At 46.0% G+C, this 9,284-nt stretch overlaps 1 protein-coding gene across 1 annotated transcript; it reads right to left on the bottom strand.

The window, feature by feature from the left end:
• Positions 1 to 1,048: 1,048 nt before the first annotated feature.
• Positions 1,049 to 6,847, bottom strand: LOC118080044 (kelch repeat and BTB domain-containing protein 12-like). Its single transcript, XM_035104976.3, has 4 exons — positions 6,711 to 6,847; positions 6,238 to 6,316; positions 4,379 to 4,606; positions 1,049 to 2,704 (listed from the first exon to the last, which is right to left on the bottom strand). Exons 1-4 carry the CDS (start codon positions 6,793 to 6,795, stop codon positions 1,264 to 1,266), a joined length of 1,833 nt encoding a protein of 610 aa, XP_034960867.2. The 5' UTR covers positions 6,796 to 6,847; the 3' UTR covers positions 1,049 to 1,263.
• Positions 6,848 to 9,284: the final 2,437 nt, after the last annotated feature.

Raw genomic sequence — 9,284 nt, 5'->3', positions numbered from 1 at the left:
CTGGTGCCAACAATGACAGGTTAAGACTTTCTGTGCCCAGATAAGACTCTTCTCTTCTTCTGCACATTTGAGCAGCTACATCAACGCTTAATGTTAGTGTCATACCGCATTGTTGATAATCTTTTTGTCTATTTATTTTCTGTGAAGGCTGGTGTTGCTTTATGTTTAATACATTGATCTCTTGTTAAAATTTGATGGCCTTTGTTTTTCACAATTTTTATGTGTTTAAACTTGATTGTAAAGTTTACTAAAGACCTGAAGGGGTTTTGTTGGGGGGGGGGAACCATAATAACTTTGGGATATCATAAAGCCCGGGATGGGAGGGACGGGGAAGTCGAAATTGTGCTATGAAATGAGTTTATATAATGATTGTTTATTCTTTCTTGTTATTGTATTGGTTTTTTTGGAATTCTTTCTTTTTTCTTTTCTTTTTTTCCGCGATTTTGGTGTGTTAGTTTTTTTTTGTTGTTTTTTCTTTTTCTTTTCTCTTGTTTGAAAAAATCCAATAAATATATTTTTTAAAAAATAAAAAATAACTTGGGGGGGGGTTTCCAGGGTTTTTTCTTCATTATTTTGGCTTTGTTTCCCACCCTGCCCACTACCCCCAGGCTTTTACATCTCTACTAGAGATTGCCTTGTGTTAGGCAACCAACCAATCTTAATTATTTGATTAACAGTTAAAGTGTGCCCCTATTTCTCTTCCAGTTCCTCCTTGCAGTACAGACCAGAGTTGAACATGGCTTTGAAATCTGAAGGAAATAAGGGGACTTTTGCTTTGAGCCAAAGACAGAAAATCTTCCTTTTTCCCCACCCAGTCCAATGGCCCATCTAGTCCAGCATCCTGTTCTCACAATGGCCGCCCTAAAGCCCCTGGGAAGCCTGTGTGCTGGGTTCGAGTGCAACAGCATTCCCCCCCTCCTACAATTCCTAGAAACTAGTATGTAGAGGCCTAATGCCTCTGACAATGGAGGTAGACATAGAAGCTTCAGATCTTTCCCCTCATACCATATGGTACTCAGAACAATTCTATGATAAGTAACGTAAGTTGGAGGCTGGAATGGAATTTATTCAGCAGCCAGGCCCCCTTGGCTGAGCCATAGGCACCCTGCCTCAAGTGCAATGAGGAGGAACCCATGTGACTGTATTTTGCTCCCGAAGGCATCTGTGCTGTCAATATTAAAGGGAGAAGCTTAAGATGCCTGATGGAATCCTGCATTTAGGTGAAGCCAAGGTAGCCAGGTTTGGGGAAGTGTCGATTGGCTGCTAATTATCAGCCACCCAAACTGCTGTCAAGGCTGCAGAGGCTTCTCGTAAAAGGGGCTGGAGATTTTTCTTTGGGACCCTCAGTGTTACCCCGTTAACTACAGTTAAGAATGTTACTCTTGTGTTGGGAGCACTTTTTCGACTCCTGGTCCAGCTGGGCTCTCCGGGCTTCCACTGGTATATTGTATTCCCTACCAGCACATGGATTCTTCTCTGCCACTGCACCGCACAAGGTGGCAAGACCAGGATAGGAAGTTCTGGGATGGTGACGTCGTAGCTCACAGTGCCATCCTTGCTGAGGAAGAAACACTTGTGGGTGCCAGAGATCAGGGCCCTGATTACAGTGCCGGGTGTCTCGCGCCGGCTGCTCTCCTCAACAAGCCCACCGATGACGAAGATCCCATTGTCCATGGTCACAGCTGTGGATTTGTAGCACTGAAAAGCCAGAGGCACCTGATTCCACACATCGGAACCTGTTTCATAAATCAGAATGCCCCTGTGAGCAAGGCCGCTTGCCCTTGTGTGAGAGAAGCCTCCAATCAGGTAGAGCTTGTTTTTCAATGTGGCAGAGGCAAAATGACTCACTGCAAATGGCAGGTTGGCAATGGGAGACCAGGACTTCTGCACTAGGTCAAAGCTTTCTGCAGAATCAAGCACACTTCGGCCACTCCGACCCCCTAAAGCATACAGCTTCTGCTTACATGCTAGGAAACCATGTTCTCGCCGAGGGGTGGACATGGATGGCAGCTGCATCCACTGGCCGGTAAGAGCATCAAACTCATGCAGGTTCCCTAAGACGGAGCCATTAAGCCTTTGTCCCCCAGAGACGTAGAGCTTGTGCCCCACAGACAAGAAGCCAGAGGAATCTAGATACATCAGGGGTGGTATCTCCTCCCAGCTTTCTGTCTGCAGGCTGAATCCCAGGAAGTGAGTTTTCAGACGTTCAACTACGCCTCCCTGCATGTTGCTTACAAAAAGGCCCAAGCTCACAATCCAGTCATCGTACATGCCGTGCCTGAGGCCCCCACTCTTCCGCAACCTCCCTTCTCCATCTAGCTGCTCCCACTGCAGGTGAGCATGTCCATATTCTTCAATTATGTCCTTCTGGACTATAGTGATCTCCTCGGAAGTAAGAAGCGGGAGGCGGACTTGTTTCAGCAGCTTCTTGATCAGTGAGAGATGCTCAGCTGGTTGAGACCTCACCCAGCGCTGCACAGCATGGTAGACGATCAGCTCAGAAGACACCAGGAGTTTGTCTGAGGAGACAATGCTGATCACCGTGCTGGGATCCAAGCCTGGAAAGGCCTCGTGTTGAGAAAGAGGTTCAAAGTTAATGGTGATGTGGCGTGCGGCCACACCAAGCAAAGCTTGGTGGTTGTGAGCATATGCCAAAGCATAAATCCCCAGGCAGCTGTCCATAGAAATGCTTTCAGCAAGGAATCTGGTGAGAGAAAGAAATTAAATATGGATCAGTGGGGAACTGCAGGGGAATTTCACTCTCCAGATGGTGAAGGAGACAGCTCTTCGCGCTCAGCAGCAAAGGGACTGGCATGCCCACTGGCATTCTGACCTGTTATCCCACCTCCAGAGACCAACACATGCCGGTTAAAATAAGTTTGCCAAGGTGTCTGAAAAACATACATTTTTTATATGTTGCCAGCAACCCGCTCAAAAGCAAGATGGTTCAAGTGGAGCTGGAATTGTTTGTGGCATCTGTCTCCAGGCTCAGGAGGAAAGAGATCACTTTAAAGGATGGGGGAAATGCATTGGAAGGTAGCAGGTCAGGACTTTTGAGGAGGAAAGCTGAAACAAGCCACAGTAAGGGAAATGTTGGACACCTGAATGAATGGAACAAAATGGGATAGCCAGAGGGATTGAGTTGTGGATATGGAGGAATGATGCAGCCAAAATATATGTGATTTGCAATAGTAATTGTGAGCTACGAATAGGCCCTTCCATGTTAAATAGCACTTGTGTCAGTGTGAAGTTAGGAGTATAGGCAATAGGAAGGATCTGCATGCATCCCATCGTTCATTTTTCCTGATCTCTCTTTCCTCCAGGAAAATTCCCTCAGTTACAAAGTGAAATTAATTTAAAGGCAGTAATTGTGGAACTCCAACTGTCCCATAGCAGTTTACTTGCTGCTGAGGCCCCAGTTGAACATTACAACAAGGCACTCAGCTGTTAGTAAACTGCTGTGGGACAGCTGGAGTTCACCAATTATTGTCTTTAAATTAATTTCATTTTGGTTAATGGGTAATGCGGTGGAATTTTTGGAGATTGATATCCTCTGTGAACCCCCAGAATTAAGACAGCACTGTGTGAACCAGTAAATTTTCAGTTCTTGTTTAGCTTGCCAGCCAATACGTCTGTGTTGTCTGGGGCCCAAGTGAACATAGTCCTTGATTTCTTTGACAAACTAGGCAAAGCTCAAGGTACAGATGCCTGTCATTTTAATGAATGAAAACTCAAACTCGCTTTTGACATAAGCTCAGACATCTTACATTTCTCCAGACGCTGGTGCTAGGTTCCTCCCCAATGCCACAGCTTGCCGCTGCAAGAAGCAGCAGCAGCAACAACTGCACTGGGCACTGTTTCCCACCCCAAACAATGCTTTAGACCTAGTGTCATTCAAGGGCATTGTCTGTGTTTATATTCAGGTCATTGTGGGGCAGGGGAGAAATAATAGCTGCCTCCCCCCAAAGAAAGTTGGGAAATATTCAGTGAAAAATTGTTTTCTAAAAGAAAAGCCTGAGATATATTATCAGAAAAATGTCTTCTGGGAAATTTCAGCTCAACTCTAGATTGTGCCTTCATACAGTGGTACCTCGGGTTACAAACACCTCGGGAGTTACAGACTCTGCTAACCCAGAAGTAGTACCTCGGGTTATGATCTTTACCTCAGGATGAGAACAGAAATCGCGCGGTGGTGGGGTGGCGGCAGTGGGAGGCCCCATTAGCTAAAGTGGTACCTCAGGTTAAGAACAGTTTCAGGTTAAGAACGGACCTCCAGAACGAATTAAGTTTGTAACCAGAGGTACCACTGTATCTCTTAAGGATTCTACCCACTGACCCAAGGATCCCCAGTCCCAGCTCCAAAACAAGATCTGTTTACCTGCCAATAATCTCCTGCAGTGGGCGGATGACAAGCCTATTGGCAGCTGTGAAGAGATCCTGAGCAGTCTCTGGTGTAAGCAACAGCTCTCCAGTGTAGAGATAATCTAGAATTTTTTGAAGGACAGAAGAGGGCATGTCTTCGAACACAACTTGCCTTTCCCAGCATTCTCTAAAGGGCCTGGTGAACATGGCCCGGAAGTAAGGGCTGAATGAGGCCAACAATGCCCTACAAAGAGAGGCAGCAAAGTGACTACGTCAATAAAACAAAAAGTCAGCCCTATGTTATGCATAAAAATGCTAAGCTTCTGGGGTTACATGATCCTTCAGAACAGGAATATATATCTGCCACTCCGGATGAAATAATTCTAAGGACACTCATGTTCACTATCTCAGTTATCCCTTACTCGGGAATATTCCTCTTCTTCCATGTACTACTGCTGCACTCAGTTGATTTGCTCTCTGTGCTTTCATTCCCGTAGCAGGTTTGCTAGTCCAGCTGTTAAAGACACAGAACCTTCGTCCCTTTAAAAAAGAGTCAGCAGCCTGTAAGCAGGCCAATATCAGCCCATGGGATGGCCGCTGCCGGATCAGCTCAAGAGATTTTGCCACCTGAGGCGAACTACAAAATTGCTTCCCCCCCAGGGAAGAAGGGGTGAGTGAAGTTGTACATCAAGAACAGGGTGTGAATAAAGGCCACTGCAGAGGTGGCATGGGGAGGGCTGTCAGGGAGGCAGCAGATCTAGCCTCCAAGGAGCGTGCTGCAGCAGTGAATGATCCCTTTCTTGGAGGCCAGATCTGCTGCCCCTGTGGATCCTGCCGCCCGAGGCAGTTACCTCACACCTTGCCTTATGGGTGATCCGGCCCTGGGCACTGTAAGGCCTAGTCAGCACAAGCAGCAGAATGGACTGTATCACTTCCAACTGCAGGTGGCCAATTACATTTTGGAAAGTTTCCTTCATAAGCTATCTGCATAATTAGCACAACAAGAATGGTTCTAGAACCCTGGTGTACAAAATTTAATTTACAGGAGAGCACCCCCCGCCCAATACACACCAAATCTTTCCCCCATTTAGATACTTTCAGAAATCCATTTTTTATTTTGGATCTGAAGGAAATTGTGCTCTCCCAGTTGTCTGCAACAAATGGTACTCAATGTCTCTGAAGGTGAAGGTTTGATTTAGTTATCATGGCCAATGACCATTGAAACCTTATCCTCCATGAATCTCCCCAATCCTGTTTTAATATGGTGACCCTCACCAGACTGGATGACAATGAAATCCATAAATCAGTTGTGTGTTGTGTGAAAAAAGTACTTAGTTTTGTCTGCCCTGAATCGCCTGCCAAACACTTTAATTGGGAGAGCGACACTCCCACAATTCGAGCGGGGGACAGACGGACATATTCTCTATCCACTTCCTCCACACCTTGCATAATTCCATTAATCTCTGTAAATCTAAATGATAAGCCTTAATTTGTATAAACCTCTCCATGAGTGGGATTTCTGCTAATCTTCCCTCCTTCCCACCCCATTAAATGAGCCAATGTCAGATGTGAATTGCAAATGTAAGCTTTTAGAGGCATATGACTAGCACAAGAACCTGAGCCATTGGCTTATTCGGAATGGCAGTGATCTGGCGGGATGCATTGTGACAAAGATTATTACACTCTTGTGTCAGAGGCTGTGTTTCTCCCATAGAGCCGGACGGTCTCAGTGCTAATGTGCATACTCTGCACTTGCCTAGGCAATTTCACCTCCCTAGGCAAAGCATCTGCTTCGCTGGCTATGGATAACACGAGCCGTTTCATCAGGCCAATATTCACTAGCAGGTTGGAGACCAGCAAAATCCAGGAACTCACCTGTGACAGGAGAAAATCCTTCCTTCGGCCACCAGGGTGGCATCACAGAGCTGGCGGGCCTCATAGAGCTGTTTTAAGCCTGTAAGGAAGGGGAGGAAAAAACCGAGTTGGTGTGTTAGATCCTGACCAGAAACAAAAAGGGCAACAAGAGGTAGACCTGTCCAATTGGTCATGGAAGACAAGCACAGAGAATTTGGGGGTTGATGTTGAACCCCCTGTTTCCAGCAATGCTCCTGGTTTAAGAGCATATTAAGGCACTATTCTGGACATGTTCAGTTATTGAAATTTCTTAGTCCTGCTAGAAACTCATTGGGTTCTGTTTCAGCTTTGTTTTGCTACGATGACGGCCAAAAGGGGCATCGATACGATACGGAGCTGAATATCTACATTCAAGACACATATCCAGGCACTTGTCAAGGGAAGATTGGGGGGGGGGATAGACTGTGTATTTCTATATTCTGCAGTAAACTTACCCTGAATTGTGTAACATCCCAAAGAGGTAGAACTCAAGCTTATGTCATCCATTCCACTGCTACCCTGTTCCTTTTTGGTGTCCATAATCCACCTGCAGGTTCAAGAATCTCTAGAAAAAATGACTCCTCTGGGACTCACCAACCAGTCATTTCTAGGGAAGAAGAGAGAGCCTCCAATTGGCAATGAGATGTTGGGAGTGAGCCTCGTGGGAGTTAGAATACTGATCAGGTGGAGCTCCAGGACACACCACCATCAGGCCAAATATATCCTCACAGATACTCCTGAAACCCATTGTTATATAATACATTGGAAACCTGGAGGACTTTAAAAAAACCCACCTGTAGTCTGAACTACATGGCCATGGCCATAATCACTTTGAGGCCTGACCTATTCCTAGTGCTTTGTTCCCCTACAAAAATGTTTAGGGGTACTCTCATTTTCCTACTCTTATTGAAATACTGCCCCTCAATGAGGCCGAACTTAGATTCACAAAATGTTTAGGGGTATGTGTCCCCCCATAAAAAAGCACTGCCTAATCCTATCCCTCTTCTTCAGATCTCCATTGATTATGTAGTGTCTTCTCCTCACAGGTACTTAGGAATAATGTTCCCTGGATCAGGTACTTAGGAATAATGTTTTCCTTCTTTGCTGCCTCTTGAATAGTCCACCTTCCCCTGGCCTTGAGCTTAAGAGAGGGGGGAGAGCGTAACTCAGTGGCAGAGCACATGCTTGGCATGCAGAATGCCCATTGTCAATCCCCAGCATCTCCATTTAAAAATTAAAATGGGAAGCAGGCAGTGGGAAAGACTCCTGCCTGAAACCCTAGGCAGCTGTAGCCAGTCTGAGCAGACAATACTGAGCTAGGTGGACAAATAGTACAAGACAGGCTTTTATGTTCTATGAAAGATGGTGTATCTTTCGCCCTGGAACACTTCAATGACTTACAACAAGGGTAGGGGACCAGGGGCCCTTTAGGCGTTGCTGGATTACAGCTTCCCTCTCATGCTGGCTAGGACTGATGGGAGGTGCAGTCCAACAACATCCGGAGGGCTACCGGTTCCACTCCACTGAGAGATTCCCATATCCTGTATCTTCCTAACCCTTTTGTTCCCAAATGACGCTCACAAGGGTCTTCAGTCCATCTGGTTGCTACCAAGAACTGGTTTCAAGATGGTGCCTGTACCTGAGACAGGGATTAGTTGGTTGATAACCACTTTGGGTTATTATAGGGCCTGGAACAAATCCTGGTGGAGAAGCAGTCCCAAAAAAAAGTGGAAGAAATGCAATCCCAGTGCTACTCAACATGGGTCTCAGCACATAGTATGAGGTGGTTTCACATATAAAGAAGAGGGCTGGTGTTCTGGTTTTGGTTGCTAGCCATTTGGTGAAACCAAAATATTTAGGCCATTGTGCCAGAAGTGTGAATCGCAGAGCACAAGAACAACTCTAAATCCCTAAGTATAGCCAGATCACCCATTATGACTATAAGCCTTGACACAGGCAGGCAGCAGCCAATGAGCTGTTACTCTTTTACAATTCCCATTTCTTATTTGCATATAGGAGACCAACAAGGCATATTTTAAAAGCCACTGGCTGGGCTGGTAGGTGCAGAGGGAATCACGTATTCTTTCATATGTAGCCCCCTTTCAAAAGTTTTACCTTTACAAGTGGAGGTCAGATTTTTAAAAGTCAAGGAAATCATGCAGCTGCTGCGTTCTGAAATAAGAAACATTTGATAGCTGCAGAGCTCAGAGATGAGGTACTAATAGCCACTTGTTGGGTCAGTTGCCATCCAGTGAAGTACTTGAGGGTGGGTTGCCAAGCTGTTAACAATGGATGTTGGAAACAAAAAGAGCTAATGGATGGGTGGCTTTTTAAAAGAAGTGGGGCAAATGGGTGGCTTCTATGCCAAGTCAAAATTCTTTGAGGATGGCCCTGCGTTAGGGGACTCATCCTTTTAAATATGGAGTATCTACTTATTGTACCAGCAACCTTGGATTGCAGCCTCCAGCTACGTACACTTGCAATGGGTAAACACAGGCAGGGGTGTACATAAAGCTGTATCCCTACTGTAGCGGACAATATACCTTGGTACTTTAGGGCTCACCTGGAGGCCACTGTGACACACCATACGGAAACCGTTGGTTGGCATCTGTGTCTGTATTGGGAGACAATGGAGGAGTGCGCCTTTGAAAGGTTACAGCGCCTGTTGTGGCTATAGAGACCAATACAGGAGAGAGATGTTTTATTGCAGTTGGGCAGATAAAGGCATACCATGGTGCTGATCCAGGTGGACCATGGTGTTTCTTCTCTCTGCGCTCCTCCCGGCAATCATTCCTCCTCTGGTCACTGCTACGGTCTGTCTTCAGGCGCTGCAGTCGTCTGGGATTCCCACATGGTGGGGTTGATGTTGCCCACCTTCACGTCACATTTGCAGACATCTTCGTAATGCAGAGTTGGTCTGCCAATGGGCCTGGTGAGTAGGAAATTGCCCAACTGTATGTCCGCAATAGCAGTTTTGTTCAGATTAGTGCTATCTGCTCTGCTTGTCTCCATTTAATGCTGTTTATTCA

This window comes from Zootoca vivipara, chromosome 2 (assembly GCF_965207765.1).
Source record: "Zootoca vivipara chromosome 2, rZooViv2.hap1.1, whole genome shotgun sequence".
In the NCBI taxonomy this organism is placed as follows: Eukaryota; Metazoa; Chordata; class Lepidosauria; order Squamata; family Lacertidae; genus Zootoca; species Zootoca vivipara.
The sequence above is the reverse complement of the archived record's forward strand: the minus strand, read 5'-3'. Positions and strand labels throughout refer to the sequence as shown.

Bases quoted from the DNA above. Each gene is read 5' to 3' on its own strand.
- LOC118080044 (XM_035104976.3), bottom strand. From the start codon at position 6,795: ATGGACACCAAAAAGGAACAGGGTAGCAGTGGAATGGATGACATAAGC. The intron at 6,317-6,710 runs GTAAGTTTACTG...CCTTCCTTACAG, and splicing joins GGGATGTTACACAATTCAGG to GCTTAAAACAGCTCTATGAG. The intron at 2,705-4,378 runs GTAAACAGATCT...TTCTCTCACCAG, and splicing joins CTGCAGGAGATTATTGGCAG to ATTCCTTGCTGAAAGCATTT.